The sequence below is a fragment of the Oncorhynchus masou genome, chromosome 16, assembly GCF_036934945.1.
Source record: "Oncorhynchus masou masou isolate Uvic2021 chromosome 16, UVic_Omas_1.1, whole genome shotgun sequence".
Classification (NCBI taxonomy): domain Eukaryota; kingdom Metazoa; phylum Chordata; class Actinopteri; order Salmoniformes; family Salmonidae; genus Oncorhynchus; species Oncorhynchus masou.
This window is the reverse complement of record NC_088227.1, coordinates 15,761,911-15,784,986: the sequence shown is the minus strand read 5'-3', so window position 1 is coordinate 15,784,986 and position 23,076 is coordinate 15,761,911. Positions and strand designations below refer to the sequence as shown.

Genomic DNA, 23,076 nt, shown 5'->3' with positions numbered 1-23,076 from the left:
TCTTAGGGTAATAAATATGACATGGTGACAATAGGAAGAATATAGCACTTTGTGACAGGATGTGAAAATTCTTTGAGATTAGTAATATTCTTGTACTGAACACTTCAACAAAGCCAAAGTGGCTTTAGTGTACCCTGGAAAGAGAACTTGAGACAGAGGTAACACCTGGGACACAAGTAGACTTAACAGTAACACAAGAGGCAGCCTGTACTTCTCGTTGTATTTATTTGTGAATCAATACAGGTGGAATTAAAGGCTTCATCATTATATTAGCTTCAGAAATAGCAAGCTCTTTTCCCATTTACATTATTTTGCATAATTCTGCACACAGCAGTCTCACCCACCGGTATGAGATTTAAATAAATAAATAACAGCAAAACATATACCGTCATTTTGTTCTCTTTAGGCGTCGGCAAAGCAAATTGAAATAGCACATTTACAGTCAACGTTATTTAAAGAACACTAAGTATTCTATTTGAGATTATCAGCAACGTACCTATTCAATTATATTTAACAATTGCTTGAAATTGCAGTACATAAATCAATAATAGTGAACAATTGTCCACATGAAGAAATACCCATGTCCATATAGATAGCCTTTTATTTTATATTTGATTCAATCAACCAAACCCGTTCCCTGGGTTTGGTACATTAAAGTACTGTAAACAGACACTTGTCACTGCTCCAGAGGGCCTGAGCAGTACTGATGAGGTGACTGTACAGTACACAGGAGAAAGAAACCAGACCAAGATAACCCACATTGGTCTTTATACAGGTACTGTGTATTGCTATCCATAAAACATAAGAGTTGGGGGCATTTACCATGGGGAAATTAAATGCAGGGCCTGGTGCATTGAATTATTACAGTAGGTTGCCCCTGTTGGTTTGGTGAGAGAATAAAAATCCCTTTCTCCTCTCGGTTGAAATATACAGCCTTCTCCTGCAGCACCCCCAACCCATCAGACAGACAGAAGTGACAAGGATCAAAAATCATGATTACTTTCTCATGAATGTATTCATTTCTCTGACCAGTATGACGTCGGCATTCCAGAGAGACTGGAACAGCTAAAGCCAATCATCTTCTATAATACCAGAGACCCCCCCGTGCAGATGGCACTTTCTACATGATGAAAAGTTGCTTGATTGTGACGCACTAAAGGAAATCTGAAGGGTGAAAAAACTCATAGTCCTCTGCATTTCCAGTTTCAGTTTTTAAGTAGATCGAACAGCTTCGTAGCACCGCGCCAACACTAATATTAAAAACAATATGAAAATGACAATCCTATTGGAGATTCCTATTGGGGATTCTCAGTATGCAATGTGGTTGTCTTAAAAAAAAAGAAGAAGAACTTGTGCAATTCGGTTCGCATGAGATGCATCCGCTGGGAAGGACGGTTCTTTGTGCTTCACATCTTTGTCTGTAGACCTCCTAAGGGGAGAAAAAAGAAGAGAAAAATAGTAGCCTCCCATCTTCGTCAGAGCTCATTACATGCCGATTCCTCCGCCGTCTTGAACATCAAGATGGAGTTGTAGATCTTAATGGCTGGACCCAGCTTGATGCTCATGATCCTCACCAAGTCAACCTGGGTCAACAGCAAGAAGGCTTCGCCATCTATTTGCTGGACAAGAACATGGGAGGGAGGGAAGTGTTAGAGAAGTCTCACATTTTAAAATGGGCACCATCAAAGCACTTTCCTAATGACCATTTTTGCCTAAGGAATATGCTTCACATTCAACATCCAATAGCACGCAGTTAAGACATAGCGGTGCTCAAATAATTCCCTTCAAAGCAAGGTTTTTTAAAGGATTCTCCACCATGAGGGTTATGCAAATGTTCATGCCTCATTAGAGGGGGTGTTATTCAGAGGTTGAGTCATATTCTACTTTTAACAACCTGTCATAAAATCACTCGCTGTTACCGCTGACAGAATGGCACAATATGAACAGAAATTCATGAGAACCACGAGAAGAATTTCCTGTGTTTAATGACTTGGATAATCTGTAGAGAATACCCAAATAGGCCTAATTGAGTGGGCGAATCAAAGAAGACTTTTTTGTGTGCCTTAAACCACAGGCCTCTGGGACAATTAAGTTATACAATTGTTTGTGAACAATTGTTTTCATTGCGTCACAAAAGCAATACAATCAGTAATAGTTTTAAGAGATTATTTGAGGATTAATACAATACACCCATTTGTAGAAAAGATGACCAAAGACTACCTATCCCCAATCCAAGTCTATTTTTCTGGAGCTGAAAATACTCTGGTTTGATGGGAGAATGAAATGATGGTGGACACATGAGAGTGAATCAGGCGTCCACCAGCAGACTGTGTGACAGCTGTTTCTAGTGACAGCTGCTCTGTTTGCAGTCCTCAGTCAGTCAGTCAGGGACTAGCACTGCATGTCTTATGTATTACTGCTTCCACCACTCAATTTAGCTCCAGAGAAATATGTTTTGAGTTGCCTTTATTAGCCATTGGAACAGCTGGGTAATCCTTTAGTCGTTAACAGTTCTATAAAGTGATTCCATTCATGAATGTCAATCAAGCTGCCAGCATATTCATTATTTTCCCCATTGACCCACTGCCTCAAGTAGAGAGGTTCATCGACACAACAATTATCAATATGCCAACATTTATCTGTAAGGTCCGTTAGTTGAACTACTGAACTCATACAACCCTTACACCTCTACTACACTGCATTAATAAAAGTTGTAATTTAAAAGTTACATCCATTGGTGAGTTTTGCAGAGGCACTTAAAACTTCTCAAGCAGACTCAGATGAGACCACACCATTATGAAAGATAATGTGAAGGTAATGCTTCCGATGAAACCAAAATGGGATCTTTATAATCCCACACCAGACAGATTAATGGGAAGTCCTTTTCCCAGAAGCCAGTGTGCGTGTCAGTGGAGGCTCCTCAAGGGAGGAAGGGGAGGACCATCCTCCTCAATGAATTTCAGAAAAATTAAATAGTGAAACATTAAAAAAGTCAATCATTTTTAAAACGATACTAAATACATTTATGTTACCAAATAAGTGATTAAAACACACTGTAGCCTACAGTAGCCTCAACAGCACTCTGTAGGGTAGCACCATGGTGTAGCCGGAGGACAGCTAGTTTCCGTCCTCCTCCTCTGGGTACATTCAATACAAAACTGAGGAGGCTCATGGTTCTCACCCCCTTCCATAAGCCCTATTTGCATGGGCCTAGTATTTTATATAGAACGTCAGTTATGTAATTATTACACCAGCATGTCCGTTTTCCAGTGGATGATTCGGATGGGATTAGTTTTACCAAACTGCCTCTGTTATATTTTTTTCCCTCATTCACAATTGACCGTTATTACGGAAGCCTGGAGGCTCTTCTAGGCATGAAGATATTTCAAATGTCTAGGGATAGCTTTAAATTGGCCTAATGGCCTTCAGTTCAGAGAAAGTCTAAATAATAGTAACGACTACCCCGCGGCATCCCTGTTCCATCTATTGCTGTTCACTGGACCCTATGATCACTTGGCTACATAGCTGATGCCTGCTGGACTGTTCATTAATCACGGTACTCAATTTTGTTTATTTTTTTGTTTACCTGTCGGCCCCAGCCTCGAACTCAGGCCCTGTGTGTAGTTAACCAACCCTCTCTGCCCATTCATTGCCATTTTACCTGTTGTTGTTGTCTTAGCTGATTAGCTGTTGTTGTCTTACCCGTTGTTGTCTTAGCTATGCCTCACTTTGTCTCTATCAAATGTCAATATGCCTTGTATACTGTTGTTTAGGATAGTTAGCATTGTTTTAGTTTACTGCGGAGACCCTAGTCCCACTCAACATGCCTCAGATACCTCCTTTGTCCCACCTCCCATACATGTGGTGACCTCACCCAGCATAACTAGTGGGTCCAGAGATGCAACCTCTCTTATCATCACTCAGTGCCTGGGTTTACCTCCACTGTACCCACACCCCACCATACCCTTGTCTGTACATTATGGCCTGAATCTATTCTACCACGTCCAGAAATCTGCTGCTTTTATTCTCTGTCCCAAACGCACTAGACGACCAGTTTTGATAGCCTTTAGCTGTACCCTCATCCTACTCCTCCTCTGTTCTTCGGGTGGTGTGGAGGTTAACCCAGGCCCTGCGTGTCCCCAGGCACTCTCATTTGTTGACTTCTGTAACCGAAAAAACCTTGGTTTCATGCATGTTAACATCAGAAGCCTCCTCCCTAAGTTTGTTTTACTCACTGCTTTAGCACACTCCGCCAACCCTGATGTCCTTGTGGTGTCTGAATCCTGGTTTAGAAAGGCCACAAAAAAATCTGAGATTTCCATACCCAACTACAACATTTTCCGTCAAGATAGAACTGCCAAAGGGGGAGGAGTTGCAATCTACTCCAGAGAGCCTGCAAAGTTCTGTCATACTTTCCAGGTCTATGCCCAAACAGTTCGAGCTTCTAATTTTCTTCTAGTCTCTCACTGTTGCCGCCTGTTATAGACCACCACTCATCACTGTCAAATGCTCTCTAAATCACTTCTGCGAGCAGGCCTTTCTAATCGACCTGGCCCGGGTATCCTGGAAGGATATTGACCTCATCCCGTCAGTCGAGGATGCCTGGTCATTCGTAATTTCCTCACCATCTTAAATAAGCATACCCTGTTCAAAAAATGTAGAACTAAGAACAGATATAGCCCTTGGTTCACTCCAGACCTGACTGCCCTCGACCAGCACAAAAACATCCTGTGGCGGACTGCACTAGCATCGAATAGTCCCCACGATATGCAACTTTTCAGGGAAGTCAGGAACCAATATACGCAGTCAGTCAGGAAAGCAAAGAGTAGCTTTTTCAAGCAGAAATTAGCTCTAACTCCAAAAAGTTTTGGGACACTGTAAAGTCCATGGAGAATAAGAGCACCTCCTCCAAGCTGCCCACTGCACTGAGGCTAGGTAACACGGTCACCACCGATAAATCTACGATAATCGAGAATTTCAATAAGCATTTCTCTACGGCTGGCCATGCCTTCCTCCTGGCTACCCCAACCCCGGCCAACAGCTCCGCACCCCCCGCAGCTACTTGCCCAAGCCTCCCCAGCTTCTCCTTCGCCCAAATGCAGATAGCAGATGTTCTGAAAGAGCTGCAAAACCTGTACCTGTACAATTCAGCTGGGCTAAACAATCTGGACCCTCTCTTTCTAAAATTATCCGCCACCATTGTTGCAACCCCTATTACCAGTCTGTTCAACCTCTCTTTTGTATTGTCCGAGATCCCTAAATATTGGAAAGCTGCCGCGGTCATCCCCCTCTTCAAAGGGGGTGACACTCTAGACCCAAACTGTTATAGACTTATATCCATCCTGCCCTGCCTTTCTAAAGTCTTCGAAAGCCAAGTTAATAAACAGATCACTGACCATTTTGAATCCCACCGTACCTTCTCCATTGTGCAATCCGGTTTCCTAGCTGGTCACGAGTGCACCTCAGCCACGCTCAAGGTACTAAACGATATCATAACCGCAATCAATAAAAGACAGTACTGTGCAGCCGTCTTCATCGACCTGGCCAAGGCTTTCGACTCTGTCAATCACCGTATTCTTATCAGCAGACTCAACAGCCTTGGCTTCTCAAATTACTGCCTCGCCTGGTTCACCAACTACTTCTCAAGAGTTCAGTGTGTCAAATCGGAGGGCCTGTTGTCCGGACCTCTGGCAGTCTCTATGGGGTTCAATTCCCGGGCCGACTCTTTTCTCTGTATATATCAACGATGTCGCTCTTGCTGCTGGTGATTCTCTGATCCACCTCTACGCAGACAACACCATATACTCTGGCCTTTCTTTGGACACTGCGCTAACTAACCTCCAGACGGGCTTCAATGCCATACAACTCTCCTTCCATTTGCTCCAATTGCTCTTAAATGATAGTAAAAACAAATGCATGCTTTTCAACCATTCACTGCCTGCATCTGCCCGCCCGAATAGCATCACTACTCTGGACGGTTCTGACTTAGAATATGTGGACAACTACAAATACCTAGGTGTCTGGCTAGACTGTAAACTCTCCTTCAAGACACATATTAAACATCTCCAATCCAAAATTAAATCTAGAATCGGCTTACTATTTCACAACAAAGCCTCCTTCACGCACGCTGCCAAACATACCCTCGTAAAACTGACTATTCTATCAATCCCCGACTTCGGTGATATCATTTACAAAATAGCTTCCAATACTCTACTCAGCAAACTGGATGCAGTCTATCACAGTGCCATCCGTTTTGTCACCAAAGCCCCTTATACCACCCACCACTGCGACCTGTATGCTCTAGTAGGCTGGCCCTCGCTTCATATTCGTTGCTAGATCCACTGGCTCCAGGTCATCTATAAGTCTATGCTAGATAAAGCTCCGCCTTATCTCAGCTCTACCAAGTCACGATAACAACACCAACCCGTTGCAAATGCTTCAGAAGGTATATCTCACTGGTCATCCCCAAAGCCAACACCTCCTTTGGCCGCCTTTCCTTCCAATTCTCTGCTGGCAATGACTGGAATGAATTGCAAAAAAATAGCTAAAGCTGGAGACTTATATTTCCCTCACTAACTTTAAACATCAGCTATCTGAGCAGCTAACCGATCGCTGCAGCTGTACATAGCCCATCTGTAAATAGCCTACCCAATCTACCTACCTCATCCCCATATTGTTTTTATTTACTTTTCTGCTCTTTTGTACACCAGTATTTCTACTTGCACATCATCATCTGCTCATCTATCACTCCAGTGTTAATTTTCTAAATTGTAATTACTCCGCTACTATGGCCTATTTATTGCCTTACCTCATCATGCCATTTGCACACACTGTATATAGACTTTCTTTTGTCTATTGTGTTATTGACCGTACGCTTGTTTATTCCATCTGTCTGTTGTTGTTTTTGGTCGCACTGCTTTGCTTTATCTTGGCCAGGTCGCAGTTGTAAATGAGAACTTTTCTCAACTAGCCTACCTGGTTAAATAAAGGTGAAATAAATAAATAATAATAAAATTAAAATAATAATAATAATACATATCAATAAGAACCATTAACTGTAACCTATGCAGATAGTTAATGACGTGACATACACTAAATTACCAAAAGTATGTGGACACCATTCCAAAATCATGGGCATTAATATGGAGTTGGTCCCCCCTTTGCCGCTATAACAGCTTCCACTCTTCTGGGAAGGCTTTCCACTATATGTTGGAACATTGCTACGTCGTCCATTCAGCCACAAGAGCATTAATGAGGTCGGGCACTGATGTTGGGCGATTAGGCCTGGCTCACAATCGTCGTTCCAATTCATCCCTAAGGTGCTCAATGGGGTTGAGGTCAGGGCTCTGTGCAGGCCAGTCAAGTTCTTCCAAACCCATCTCAACAAACAATTTCTGTATGGACCTTGCTTTGTGAGTGGGAGCATTGTCATGCTAAAACAGGGAAGGGCCTTTCCCGAACAGTTGCCACAAAGTTGGAAGCACAGAATCTTCTAGAATGTCATTGTATGCTGTAGCGTTAAGATTTCCCTTCACTGGAACCCACACTGCCCTATCCCATCTGGACAAGAGGAATACCTGTAAGAATGCTGTTCAGCCCCCCAGAGGTTCGCGCCCAGGCTCTGTCGCAGCCGGCCGTGACCGGGAGGTCCAGGGGGCGACGCACAATTGGCCTTGCTTCGTGAGGGTTTGGCCGGTAGGGATATGCATGTCTCATCGCGCACTAGCGACTCCTGTGGCGGGCCGGGCGCAATGATTACTTTATTCTACATTATGATAAACTGTCCAATGTTTTTTAATGCGTGAAAATGGGGGGACCATGTACATCGGTTCATCCGATATGTATGAAAGTACCCTCAAATTAAAGCTGACAGTCTGCACTTCACCCTCATTGTATCCTTTCAAACTCAACGTACTCGAGTACAGAACCAAAATATTTAAAAAATGGTCACTGTCCAAGCGGGTTGACTAATATGATGATAATGATGTCGGCTGTGTGTGGCGGTTATGATATGGTTTGACTTGGGAAGGTTTTTTCGCCTGGTCACAGGAAACTGATGTGTCTGAAGTCCACAAGAGAAGGGAAAAGGTGAGAAGATCAGAAGGAATACAATGATTAAAGGGATCATGCTATTTGTAGCTGCTATGAGAGTGAACTGTGTTTGCGTGTGATCAGGGGTGTATTCATTCCGCCGATTCTGTAGAAAAAAATTCTTAAACGGAACAAAATGGGTATAAACACATCTGCATTTGTCCAAAAGACTCTTGTTTCCAACTGACTAATGATTACACTCTAGATCAGCTAGATGCAGGCAAGACTGTGCAAGGCGGTACTGAATGTGTCAATGTCTGTCACCTTGATTACTCTAATTTCTCGCAACCTGTGCACTTACGTTGTAAACTTTCATTTAAAGGGTACGTTGTAACAACCTCATGATGGGAATAGGGAACATTTGAGTATCACGTAGTAGCCTAAACCTATTGATGTTACATTGAGTCATCCAATTTGCTGCAATAGAAATAAGGCCATGCTCATGAAAAAAATTATCGTCCTCCCGTCATCTTTAATGGCAACGACCGCCACTGGTGTGAGTGTGTGTATGTATCAGTGGTTAGCTGCACGTTCTGTACTGAAACTGTACCTCGTCTCTGAAAGTGTGCACGTGTTCCCTACAGCCTGGAAGACCTTGGATGAACTCAATCACCTGTAACACATTGGACATCATGCTTAGTATAGTTATCCAAATGAACAGCACAGTCATTGCACAGCAAGCAACATCGTAGTGACAATGCAAATCATTCATTACCTCCTCCACTGTCCATGAAGCCACTTTGCTTGAAGTGATGCCAGCCACGGTGGGAAGTAGCTTGCTGTGCTGGTCCCAGCAGAAAGGAGAGCTGCTAGGGGATGGCGAGGTGCATGGCATGAACACTGACTGGTGAAGGGCTTGCTGTAGTGTCAGCTCTACTTTAGGGAAGGGAAGGAAATAAACATACAAAAATCCTCAAATTAATTCACTTAAATTTGGAAAAGCAAGGAATTTGTTGCTGTGATCACCTAAAGATGAACAGCTCGATACTAAAGGGATCTGATGGAAGTCTTTGGAAAGGTTAGAAGAAACAGAATGCAGATGCTTGCTGCTCACTCCTAACCATATTGGGAAGCTGCCTGTTTCTTTATCCAGGCATAAACTAGGCTTTGAGCATCTTACCAACGTTTATCTCCTAAAATTGACAATTCAAGTGAAGCGGAAAATTGTGGTGTTTTGAGTCATTCTAAGGTTTTGATGGAACACAAAGATAAATATTGCCCGGGGAGGAACAATTCTAGAGAAATTCACATTAAGATCACCTCATTGGTTAATTGCACACAAGGTCCAACCAAAATTTGACTTCCGCTTTTAACCCAACCCTTCCGAAAGACACACATACATACACATTCAATTTGTTACATTTTTATGTAGGAACTAATCTACTGTAGCAAGAGAGGGAAGCAATGACAGTCTGGACCAATTAGAGAGGTAGCAAGGGTCACAGACTCATGGGTCATAATTCATTAGGACAAATTTAATGAGGTGACAGTTGTGACACAGCGACTTCATGTAACTTTACTTTGGTTGACGGAGAAACTTACAACAAAACAGTTGTTCGCTTATGAACAAACACCCAGAGGACATCAATATTCACGTTTCAGAGAAATGAGGGAGTATTTTCTGGAAGAGTCTTCACTCGCCATTCTAATGAGTAAATACCTGAGAGGCACTGGGTATGCATGTTAGAGAATGATCACTGCTCATTATATCTAGAATATATACACAAATAAATACATATATATATATGTATATATATACATGTATATACGCACGCACGCTTACACACACACACACACACACACACACACACACACACACACACACACACACACACACACACACACACACACACACACACACACACACACACACACACACACACACACACACACACACACACACACACACACACACACAGTTGAAGTCGAAAGTTTAGTCATTAAAACTTGTTTTTCAACCACTCCACAAATTTAGGACATCTACTTTGTGCATGACACAAGTAATTTTTCCAGACAGATTAATTTGTTTACAGACAGATTATTTCACTGTATCGCAATTCCAGTGGGTCAGAAGTTTACTAAGTTGACTGTGCCTTTAAACAGCTTGGAAAATTCCAGAAAATTATCATGGCTTTAGAAGCTTCTGATGGGCTAATTGACATCATCTGAGTCAATTGGAGGAGTACCTGTGGATGTATTTCAAGGCCTACCTTCAAAAGTGCCTCTTTGCTTGACATCATGGGAAAATCAAAAGAAATCAGACAAGACCTCAGGAAAAATAATTGTAGACCTCCACAAGTCTGGTTCATCCTTGGGAGCAATTTCCAAATGTCTGAAGGTACCACCTTCATCTGTACAAACAATAGTACGCGAGTATAAACACCATGGGACCACGCAGACGTCATACCGCTCAGTAAGGAGACGTGTTCTGTCTCGTAGAGATGAACGTACCTTGGTGCAAATGTGCAAATCAATCCCAGAACAACACCATCTGTGTAGATGCTGGAGGAAACAGGAACAAAAGTGTCTATATCCACAGTAAGAACGAATCCTATATCGACATAACCTGAAGGTTGCTCAGCAAGGAAGAAGCCACTGCTCCAAAACCGCCATAAAAAAGCCAGACTACGGTTTGCAACTGTACATGGGGACGAAGATCATACTTTCCTCTGGTCTGATGAAACAAAAATAGAACTGTTTGGCCATAATGACCATCATTATGTTTGGAGGAGAAACGGATAGGCTTGCAAGCCGAATAACACCATCCCAACTGTGAAGCACGTGGGTGGCGGCATCACGTTGTGGGGTGCTTTGCTGCAGGAGGGACTGGTGCACTTCACAAAATATATGGCTTCATGAGAGAGGAAAATTATGTGGATATATTGAAGCAACATCTTAAGACATCAGTCAGCAAGTTAAAGCTTGGTCGCAAATGTGTCTTCCAAATGGACAATGACTCTAAGCATACTTTCAAAGTTGTGGCAAAATGGCTTAAGGACAACAAAGTCAAGGTATTGGTGTGGCCATCACACAGCCCTGACTTCAATCATATAGAAAATGTGTGGGCAGAACTGAAAAAGCATGGAGGCCTATAAACCTGACTCTGTTACACCAGCTCTGTCAATAGGAATGGGCCAAAATCCATCCAACTTATTGTGGGAAGCTTGTGGAAGGCTACCCAAAACATTTGACCCAAGTTAAACAATTTAAAGGCATTGCTACCAAATACTAATTGAGTGCATGTAAAACGTCTGACCCACTGCGAATGTGATGAAATAAATAAAACTGTATGTTCAGTTGAAGTCAGAAATGTACATACACCTTTGCCAAATACATTTAATCCTAGTAAAAATACCCTGTCTTAGGTCAGTTAGGGTCAACACTAAAACACTCTACAACTTTTGATTGGGATCACTTAGAAATGTCCTTGTTTTTGAGAGAAAAGCACATTTTTGTTCATTAAAATAACATCAAATTGATCAGAAATACAGTGTAGACATTGTTAATGTTGTAAATGACTATTGTAGCTTTAATGGAATATCTACATAGGCCGATTATCAGCAATCATTACTCCTGTGTTTCAATGGCACGTTGTGTTAGCTAATCCAAGTTTATAATTTTAAAAGGCTAATTGATCATTAGAAAACCATTTTGCAATTATGTTAGCACAGCTGAAAACTGTTTTACTGATTAAAGAAGCAATAAAACTGGCCTTCTTCACGAGACTAGTTGAGTATCTGGAGCATCAGCATTTTTTGGTTTCGATTACAGGCTCAAAATGGCCAGAAACAAAGAACTTTCTTCTGAAAGTAGCCTTTGTCAGTCTATTCTTGTTCTGAGAAATTAAGGCTCTTCCATGCGAGAAATTGCCAAGAAACTGAAGATCTCTTACAACGCTGTGTACTACTTCCTTCAGAGAACAGCACAAACTGTCTCTAACCAGAATAGAAAGAGGAGTGGGAGGCCCCGGTGCACAACTGAGCAAGAGGACAAGTACATTAGAGTGTCTCGTTTGAGAAACAGACGCCTCAAAAGTCGTCAACTGGCAGCTTCATTAAATAGTAACCCGCAAAACACCAGTCTCAACGTCAGCAGTGAAGAAGCGACTCCGGGATGCTGGCCTTCTTGGCAGAATTGCAAAGAAAAAGCCATATCTCAGACTGGCCAATAAAAATAAAAGATTAAGATGGGCAAAAGAACACAGACACTGGACAGAGGAACTATGCCTAGAAGGCCAGCATCCCGGAGTCGCCTCTTCACTGTTGACGTTGAGACTGTTGTTCTGTGGGTACCATTTAATGAAGCTGCCAGTTGAGGACTTGTGAGGCATCTGTTTGGGTAGGCACAAAACTACCTTCATACTTCACTTGTTTTGTGGCACTTGTGGCAGTTGTAGAGCAAAATGGAAAATGTCATGTTCCTTGAGTCTCCCCTTTCCATAGAGTGGTCATAATAGTTTGTATGTCAAACGTTTGGAACGCTACAGACATTTATGTGAGAACTGATTTTCAGGATGTCTCATGATTGGACAAACACCGCTCTAGCTCTGCCACCTTTCATCACAGATGGGGAAGTGCGGTACTGGCGGATGCAGTGGGTTGTTATGTAATTTAGATTGACGCATCGACTCTGGGGGGTTAAACCCACATTCTAATCGTAAACCCCTTTAAATCGGATCTAAAATCCCTCATGACCATATTATAATTCTACTGCGTCGATGAAGCAACTGCCTTCTTCATTTCATCTGTTTATCTTACTTCACTCTAGTGCATTTTGCAAAGCTCCAGAACGTGATCAGACTCACTCACCATCACATTTAGCTTTAACAATACTGTGATCCATGTTAATATGAATGCATTTTTTTTTTATTCTCTAAATCCTCACGTAAGGGCCTAAAACCAAAACCATGCATTAAGTTTGACTACGATAAAATATATCTGAGGCCATACATGTGGAGTAGATTTGTTGATTTGTACATGTTAATCTGCTCCATGCGGCACCACTGACTATGCTCGGCACCAGAATGAAAAGAACAACTGAAGACATGAACAGAATAAGGAGCATTTGTTGCTGTATAGGATGCACAGGTCTCGGTATAATCACATGAAAAGGGACCCATATAAAGTGACACGGAGAGAGATGGAGCTTTGAAAACTCCTTACAGAAGGTGATCAAAGCCAAAGTGCCTTTACTGTCCAAGGCAGATATACAGACCAATTAACCCAGCATCATCCTAAACGGAGCTAGAGGAGAGCGACCGAGTCATTCAACGTCACCCAGAAACATCTATTCCCTTATTGTAATTAAGTATATCTTCCACAGCTGTACATGAAGTACATGCTGTTTACAGTTGCTACACACAGAGCAGTGGCAGACCCCGCAACTGTCAGAAAGGCCAGTGTCGTTTGATGTCTGTTTCAGGAAAACATCTTCTGTGTGTCTCTGTATTCAAAGAGTATTTCCCTCCAGTTTGCTGCTTGCTCCTGGTTCACTCTCATTACTGACTGTTACCTTCTATCCCTTCAGAGGAGTGAGAACTCACAAAGGACCGGAGCAGAGCCTTGGATGTTCCGACACTAGAACATCACACAAGGAACCCTGAATCCACAGTACTGTACTGTGGAAGGAGTGAGTCATCCCTATTGCTTTAAGCTTTTCCCTATTGTCTTTAGGTTCGGTTTAAACTACACTGCAAAAGACAGTTTTGGTACTCAGTGCTGTTCGGTTTCATTGGGAGAGGATGAGAATATTGGAATTCTCAATAAATGAACTAAAACCAAAAGGAGCTAGGGCTCAAATGACAACAAACAAGACATTCAAATCATTTTGGCGCATGCCAAAGACACGAACATCCACATAATAACACTGTGTGAAACTTTTGCTTTGAGAGCGTGTGCCTAGCTCTGGCAAGACGCAGAGTGAGGGGAGGAGACATCCCAAGAGGTCAACACATTCAGCATAGTAAAAGACAGAGGGAGAGATGGATCTACATTACTGATTCACACTGTGAAGGAAGGCACTGGGTAATGAGTGGGAGGCCATAGATCAGACTGTACTAGGGAGAGACATAGTGCAGTGACGCCCTTAAGATATTTGAACGATAGGAAGAATAGAATGTTGTACAGAGACAGTACCTTTGGTTTCCATTATGCATGACACCTCACTCTCCATTTCCTCCTCCACCGGCTCCTCGACCTTCCTCTGTTTGCATGGCCGCCCAACCCTGGGAGAGAGAAGGGAGTCAATAGAGACACACAGATAGGGCAGTACTGCAGGGACTGAGCTCACACAATTTGGAACAAACTTTTCATGACATATTGAGTCACTACTTCATTGATTATCACTGTGCATTCCGAGATGTTCCAATACTAGCCGTCACTACTCCTGGGATGAAAATGTCATTGCTTGTAATCACTTTTAAATCCTAAGAACACGCTGCTCTGGTTGAGTCTTGATAAATCCTAAATAACAGGGTGATGACTTGAGTTTCTCTCTAAATTAAACTTAGCTCAGGCATTCTGTCGCCTCTCTTCTCCATGTGCGCAGAAATAGTTTTGTGCATTGGACTGAAAGAAGGTCCCAACTCCTGAATAAAATAAAGATAAAACTTAGCCCCCGTCCCTGGACAACCAATTAATCTATGCAAATAAGTTTTAGCATTTAAATAACCTATACAAATCAAGCTGCCCACATATTCCATCAGTTATCTGAAATACCAACACGTCTCTGAGGCCATACGTGTGGAGTAGAAATGTCTAGTAAAATGGGATTGAGTGCATATTAGAAACACCTGCTCGTAATGACATTTGATTGCTTGATTATTATTTTTTTAAAGAGAAACAGCATGATGTCATAGATGACTCATTGAAATCTGATGAAAATAGTGCATGATGGTTTTGGTAGTGTATGCCTAAGGAGGGACTAACCTCGTCTCCAGCCTTCGAGAGAGAGCCGGCTGGTGGACAAGATTAGGCAGGCATGAGTCAGATGACAGTTTGACAAAGCTCAGGGAAGATGCGGTGGAGAGGCTTGGTAATTACAGCAATCTTCAATTATACTACTCTGACTGTGGCTCTCTCTGTGTGGTAATAAATGTGGTCCAGAAAATATATATTTATTTTTTAAAGCGAGAGAGAGGGACAGTTGTTGGCTATTAGGGAGCGAAGGCCGTGCAGCGTGTGTGAATGTGTGAGGTAGATACAGGAGGCTCGGAGTACCAGAGCAGCAACAGAGGGAGAAATGACTTCTTGCTAGTTACAGTTGAAGTCGGAAGTTTACATACACTTAGGTTGGAGTCATTAAAACTCGTTTTTCAACCACTCCACACAATTCTTGTTAACAAACTATCGTTTTGGAAAGTCAGATAGGACTTCTACTTTGTGTATGACACAAGTCATTTTTCCAACAATTGCTTACAGACAGATTATTTCACTTGTAATTCACTGTATCACAATTCCAGTGGGCCAGAGGTTTACATACACTAAGTTGACTGTGCCTTTAAAACAGCTTGGAAAATTCCATCTTTGGAAAATCAAAAGAAATCAGCCAAGACCTCAGAAAAAAAATTGGAGACCTCCACAAGTCTGGTTCATCCTTGGGAGCAATTTCCAAATGCCTGAAGGCACCACGTTCATCTGTACAAACAATAGAATGCAAGTATAAACACCATGGGACCACGCAGACGTCATGCCGCTCAGGAAGGAGACGCATTCTGTCTCGTAGAGATGAACGTACTTTGGTGCAAAAAGTGCAAATCCCAGAGCAAAGGACCTCGTGAAGATGCTGGAGGAAACAGGTACAAAAGTATCTATATCCACAGTAAAACGAGTCTCATATCGACGTAACCTGAAAGGCCGCTCAGCAAGGAAGAAGCCACTGCTCCAAAACTGCCATAAAAAAAGCCAGACTACCGTTTGCAACTGCACATGGGGACAAAGATTGTACTTTTTGGAGAAATGTCCTCTGGTCTGATGAAACAAAAATAGAACTGTTTGGCCTTAATGACCATCGTTATGTTTGGAGGAAAAAGGGGGAGGCTTGCAAGCCGAAGAACAACATCCCAACCGTGAAGCATGGGGGTGGCAGCATCATGTTGTGGGGGTGCTTTGCTGCAGGAGGGACTGGTGCACTTCACAAAATAGATGGCTTCATGAGAGAGGAAAATTATGTGGATATATTGAAACAACATCTCAAGACATCAGTCAGGAAGTTAAAGCTTGGTCGCAAATGGGTCTTCCAAATGGACAATGACCCCAAGCATATTTACAAAGTTGTGACAAAATGGCTCAAGAACAACAAAGTCAAGGTATTGGAGTGGCCATCACAAAGCCCTGACCTCAATCCGATAGAGAATTTGTGGGCAGAACTGAAAAAAACATGTGCGAGCAAGGAGGCCTCAGATGATTTCTAAGATGATTTCTTTTTGATTTCTAAGACATTCCCAGGTTTATAGGCCTATCACAACTAAATAAATAATGGGTCTTATTGTGATGGCAAAGGCTATACAAAATGGTTTTATACGACTTCTTAAAACGTAGATGCTCCAAAGGCGCGCATCAGCAGCTCGTATGAGTAGAAGCCCGGAGATGCTAAAATGTGTTTATGTTAATTAACAAGTCAATTACCGCAAGACCGCCAGTCATTTGCATGACAATTACCGGCTGACAAAACGTTAGTGACTGCCACAGCCCTACATCAGGTCCTCACAATCCTATCAGTCGAACACTGGACCAGCTGGCAGTAACGACACAGTCGCACACCGCTCAACCATCAGATTGAGTGCGGGTTCTGTCAGCCATTCCGGATAGTGCAGGGCTTTTCACGTGTATTGTAAGGGCCACTCACCTCCTTTTTGGCTCTGTGCCGGCGGGTTTCTTGATTGACCGCTCCATGGCACTCGCCACCCCGATGCCAGCCTTCTCACCCCTGCCAGGCTTGTCCAGGTGATTTGGGTTGGCGCTTAAGTGCTTGCTAAGAAATTGGCAGAAAAATGATTTTTTTTTTAAGTACAATAATAAGAGAGCCATGTTTGGTGTGGAACGGTTAAGCATGAGAGTCACTTCAGACAGAAATAGATGAGAGCTGTTCGCACTTTTTTGGGGGGGCGGGGGGGTGTTAAAATACTCGAAGGAATTTGGAAATGAAGTTGAACTGCAAAATTCGAAGCTACACGATGATAGTCTCGGCCAAACTCTACATTCTAATACGCCTACGCTGGAATCATACATTTCCCCCTACAATATCTGTCTCAGACTGTCTTGAGAATATATTGTAGTTAAAGCAGTGTTTTGGTTACTGATTGGTCCTTACTCTGCAGTGGGAGCTGGAGCTGGGTTGATATCTGGGTTGGGTTCTGCCCGTCGGGGTCGCCCCAGTCCACCTGACCCTGGCATCTCACCACTCAGACGGTCTGGCAGCACTGAGTCCTTGTTGATGTTGATGTCAGAGTATGGACATCCCACCGCACTGCAAGTCAGAGCATATACATTATTACAAATGACTGATTTAACCTGTGCCCGTTTTAAGTGCAATATTTTGTCACAAAAAGATGCTCGACTATGCATATAATTGATAGCTTTGGAAAGAGAACACTCTGACGTTTCCAGAACTGCAAAGATATTGTCTGTGAGTGCCCCAGAACAGATGCTACAGGCAAAACCAAGATGAAACTTCAACCCGGAAATGAGTAGGATTTTTGAGGCTCAGTTTTTCATTGTCTCCTTATATGGCTGTGATTGTGCAAGGAATGAGCCTGCCCGATCTATCGTTTCCCCAAGGTGTCTGCAGCATTGTGACGTATTTGTAGGCATATCATTGGAAGATTGACCATAAGAGACTACATTTGCCAGGTGTCCGCCCGGTGTCCTCCGTCGAAATTGGTGCGTCATCTTCAACTGCACGTCTTTTTCCAAACGATTCACCAGAGAAAGGAGACTACCACGAACAATATATCAATGAAGAGATATGTGAAAAACACATTGAGGATTGATTCTAAACAGCGTTTGCCGTGTTTCAGTCGATATTATGGAGTTAATTTGGAAAACAGTTCACCGTTTTGATGACCGAATTTTCGTTTTTTTTTTGGTACCCAAACGTGATGTACAAAACGGAGCGATTTCTCCTACACAAAGAAACTTTCAGGAAAAACTGAACATTTGCTATGTAACTGAGAATCTCCTCATTGAAAACATCCAAAGTTCTTCAAAGGTAAATTATTTTATTTGAATCCTTTTCTGGTTTTTGTGCAAATGTTGCCCGCTAAATGCTACGCTAGCTATTACAAATGCTTGATTTGCTATGGTTCAAAAGCATATTTTGAAAATCTGAGATGACAGTGTTGTTAAGAAAAGGCTAAGCTTGAGAGATAGCACATTCATTTCATTTTGCGATTTTCATAAATAGTTAACGTTACGTTATGCTAATGAGCTTGAGGCTATAACTGGATACAGGTTTTATTCATAGCCAAACGTGAACAAAACGGAGCGATTTGTCCTACACAAATAATATTTTTTTTTTTTAATTGAACATTTGCTATCTAACTGAGAGTCTCCTCATTGAAAACATCTGAAGTTCTTCAAAGGTAAATGATTTTATTTGAATGATTTTCTTGTTTTTGTGAAAATGTTGCTGGCTGAATTCTAGGCTTATAGCTATGCTAGCTATCAACACTTACACAAATGCTTGTTTAGCTATGGTTGAAAAGCATATTTTGAAAATCTGAGATGACAGTGTTGTTAACAAAAGTCTAAGCTTGAGAGCAAATATATTTATTTCATTTCATTTGAGATTTTCATGAATAGTTAACGTTGCGTTATGCTAATGAGCTTGAGGCTATAAATAGAATCCCGGATACGGGATTGCTCGACGCAAGAAGTTAAGGAAAAAAAAGACTTGGTGTAATAACTTCATAATAGGCATTAATTACAACTTAATAACAAGACAAGATATTCATTCACACATCAGTGATCTTGGGGACAGAATCAAAAGCTAATATAAGCAAAGCAGCAGAGAGATATGTATATATGTTTTAAGGCAGCTCGCTCACACCGAGTGAGTGTGTGTCACAAACGCTCTTTCCTGTCTAATCGGGGAAACATTGATGTTGGCATAAAACAGTTTACACCATTCCTAGTACTACTCAATAGTCACTACAGCCAACCCCAGAAGTGATTCATTTCAGGGTGATGAATCTCAATTTGGAAACATTGAACGTGCTCTAACTCAAGAGACAGACAATAGCGGTCTGTAGACTGAGACTACTTCATTCACAACGCCTTGTCATCGTCCACCTGTGTAATATGCTATTTCTCCTTATCTTAGGGGGAAACAATACTTTACCTCAACTAAAAAGGAAAGGGGATGGATCTATATAAACAACATATTTGCACTGAAATGGATAGGTAAGCCTCGCTGTCACACTGCGACCACTCTGACTGACGATGGGAGAGAGAAAGAGATCGCGTTTCTCCCTTTCTCTCACTCTCTGCTAATCCCCCTCTCATTTTTCTTGGCTGCTGTCACACATTTCTTTGCATAATGAGGGCTCTTTCCCATCATTTCTGTGTGTAGCTAGCTGTCGCTCTACCGCTTTAATATTCCAGGTTTGCCAACAAACACTGATAAAGCACCTCTCATACCATAGATACATTTTAATACACTACAGTCTGTACTCAGGCTCCAAGTTAATCAGCTTACATTACAGACACTGAACCAACGGACTGTGTCCCTATTAAAAAGTCTCTCTACCGCAGTGTGCATGACCTCCGGTCACTCCGTAATAAAGCACGGCAACGTCGGGAGAAAGACCTAGAGTCATTCTGCCTTTTCTGCAAATATGTTTCTGCTCACATTAGTAGATCTCCAGCTGGAGGGGTACATGCTGTACGAAAGCCCGGTGAGGCAGAGGTGGGTGTATAGAGAGTGGAGACGCGGTTTCTCAGGAGAAAAGGGTAAGAATTGTGATGAATACTGATGGGAGAGAGTGACACTCATGTGCTTACACCGCTGTGCCTCTAGCTCCACACAGCCAATTATACAGGCTCTATACAGCCTCACCCCAGGGGCATTCAGGGACATGTGGATCATGTACAATACCTACCTATATTGTTGACCTCCGGACCTACCACAGCTGCTGTAGGCTAACATTCACTTTCAGTAGGAATACATTGGGTGTCTCTTGCATTATGAGTCTCTATGCTACAGTAATAAACATAACTGGTAACTGGTGGATCAATGAACCTGAAGCCCAGTTTGACCAGCAACAAGTGACAATTCACCGGCAAGTAGCGATGTGAAGCCTGTTGGGGTTACAAGTGGACATTTCTATTGGATGGTAGTTTTGATGGCCTGGCCAACCAGACAGAGTGATTGCTCGGAGTGTGGGTACCTGTGGTGGCCAGAGTAGCGGGCTCCTTTGATGTGGCCCACACCTTTACACCCTGGGGTGGGACATCCGCCCTGCTCAGACGACTCAAACAGCTCCTGTGGACCTGGGGATGAGGAGAGGAGATGGGGGGGGTGAGATATTACATCCAGATCTACCTAGTGATACCCTATTCCCTACATGACTTCAGGCGAACCATCCTCAAATAATGTTCATCTAATCGAGCCGATTAATGTAATGCGAATGTGCAGTGTCCATATTAGGATAGCCTCAGTCACATGGAGTTGGTGTCAACATCCCAAGGAGCTGGTACTATTGACAGTCAGTACAGGTAGAGAGAAAGCAGATATGTCCCTGGATGTGTCCATATGACACGAGTGAGCTGCCATGTGGAGCAGTAACTCTCGCTCTGAGAACGCAGCTCTGTACTCTGAAACATGACGGCAGTATCAGCTGCACTCTAATCACAACTCCTCACTCCACGTTTCCATGGACACCACTACACAGGGAGAAATTAGTAGTAAGTGGAAAGGGAGGCAGAGAGAAGTTCATTGTTCAGCTCCCAGCATCCTCAGGGTAAAATGCAGGATATTGACCACAGAGAGCCAGGACTCATGAGCCATCAAAGAGTCATTTTGAATAATTTGCTTTTTTCCCCACCAACAAGGCTTCTTCCCACCACTCCTTCAATATAACAACAGCAGATCAGATTAAATCGACCCAGAGACGGAACCATCTTTTCAGGGAAAAGCATATCAAGCTATTTGCGATTGAACGGGATAAGAAATAGCAGCGTCCATTGAGGCCTGGCTCTAAGTGTGTCTGCTAGGAACCGTAGGTCTGGAACTGAGGCAGGGAGCTGGACATGAATAGATTAGGATGAGTCATAAAGCCACTCACTGATCGGGGGCTGGAGGGGGTGGCCTGTCTTAGCACACCAGCCCGCAGGGTGGATGTCTGGACTGTCTGTGTCCACCCAGTAGTCATACTCATCCGTCCAGCCATCAAAATGGATCTAGAGGAACACACACCAAGGACAAACAGTCACAGTAGAGTCCGACCACACACGATAAATATAGAAATGTGGGGAAAAGAGATTTAATCAAAATCATGGTCGAATGATAAAGACATATCTTGGAGATTAGAAGCTGAACTACTGATTGCGTCAATCTAGCTGACAAGCACCGTCTCGGACTGAAGCCCCTGGCACTGCCTTTACAGCTGGTGGAGGCTAGCCTGGGCTATCTGTGGGAGGCCGACACACAGCATAGTTGGTAACTATCGCTCATCCTCTGTTCTTATCCACACTCCTGACAATGATAGTGTGCTTCACAGTGTGGGGCAAACAAGAGGAGACAGGAGCACACCAGGGTGTCGTGGGAAGGCAGACCCTCCTAGTACACAGCCTGCTTCCCTGCCTTGCTAAAAAAACAATTGTTATTAGTTCAGTTGAAGACAACATGATATATGAAGCATGCGCTGGCACAAAGGGACTGAAGACGGGGAGACAGCATGAGAATGTATGTGATGCTTGAAGGACAATGAGAGCATGAAACGCATGTCGCGTTGGTTCGTGTATGAGTGGTGAGAGTGATGGTGGTGGGGGGTATGGATGGAGCTTCAGAAAACAATCTTGGAATGAGTGAGAGAAGATAGGAGGTCAAGATCAAAATCGAAAGCCTTGTATATAAAGTGACAAGTGACAGTAGAGAAACCAAAGCTAAGCTGAAGGAGTATGAGTTTCGAAACCCGGAGGGACTGTATAGACTGGAGCTATGCTATCTTGGGCTATTCTTGCTCCATGCGCAAAAGGGTTTAGACTGAAATGACTGAACAGTATAGGCATAAGTAGGGCAGAGGGAGAGGCACTGACATACACCTCAGGCAGCCAGCTGTCCATCGACTCCCAACACTGACCTACTGTTCACTTCAGAGTTCAAAGAGCATGGAGAGCAGAGCTCTCCTGAAAATGGTCTCAAGGAGAGAGTCAAGGAGATGTTAATTTGATGTACTGGAAACTGGAATAGAGGGACAATGGTGAGGTCTTGAATCATTTGTATACGTATTCCTAGTAAATCAGCACATTTCTCCCACAGGACACCTTCATACAGAGTTCATCTCCCAATTTTCCACGTAGAGCTGGAGTTTCATCCTTTTTTTGTTCTTTGAAATGTTTAGTGAACCAGAACTCAAGAGATTATACTCAAGGATTATACTAGTTCAGATCTAGGGTCTAATAGCTACACACTTCACAGTGCAGATGAGTGACGTATTGGCTAATCCTCCTGTCATGTACAGCTCAACTAAACCACACACACACACACACACATGGATGGATACTGGTAGACACAGTGGTCAGACAGAGACAGATAAGAGAGTTGAAGAGATGTTCTCACCTGGACCCTGTGGTCATCAGTGTCCACCACGGTGGCCACTCTGACAAGCATGGGGTTCCTCTTGTCCACCGTCTCCAACTTCATGAGTGGCTGGAAACTGTGGGGTGGTTTCTGTAGAGGGAGAGTGGGGTGGGGTGGGGGTGGGGGGTGTTAGGGCTCAGAGACACCAATAGCGCTTGTAGGCCAAGAGTACTTAGCACTTCTGAA

General features: G+C 43.0%; 1 protein-coding gene across 4 annotated transcripts in view; it reads right to left on the bottom strand.

Moving 5' to 3' along the window:
• Positions 1-208: 208 nt before the first annotated feature.
• Positions 209-23,076, bottom strand: part of LOC135557544 (lethal(3)malignant brain tumor-like protein 3) — a 35,607-nt gene continuing 12,739 nt past the window's right edge. For 2 of the 4 annotated variants that reach the window (XM_064990889.1, XM_064990891.1), the window contains exons 14-22: positions 22,870-22,980; positions 21,374-21,488; positions 20,477-20,579; positions 17,401-17,556; positions 16,936-17,061; positions 14,226-14,314; positions 8,807-8,967; positions 8,642-8,704; positions 209-1,619 (exon numbers count right to left, since the gene is read on the bottom strand). In XM_064990889.1, the coding sequence (XP_064846961.1) occupies positions 1,476-1,619; positions 8,642-8,704; positions 8,807-8,967; positions 14,226-14,314; positions 16,936-17,061; positions 17,401-17,556; positions 20,477-20,579; positions 21,374-21,488; positions 22,870-22,980 (1,068 nt within the window). In that variant the 3' untranslated portion in view covers positions 209-1,475. The remainder of the gene's footprint in view (positions 1,620-8,641; positions 8,705-8,806; positions 8,968-14,225; positions 14,315-16,935; positions 17,062-17,400; positions 17,557-20,476; positions 20,580-21,373; positions 21,489-22,869; positions 22,981-23,076) is intronic. The other 2 variants (XM_064990890.1, XM_064990892.1) reach the window with 1 other exon arrangement.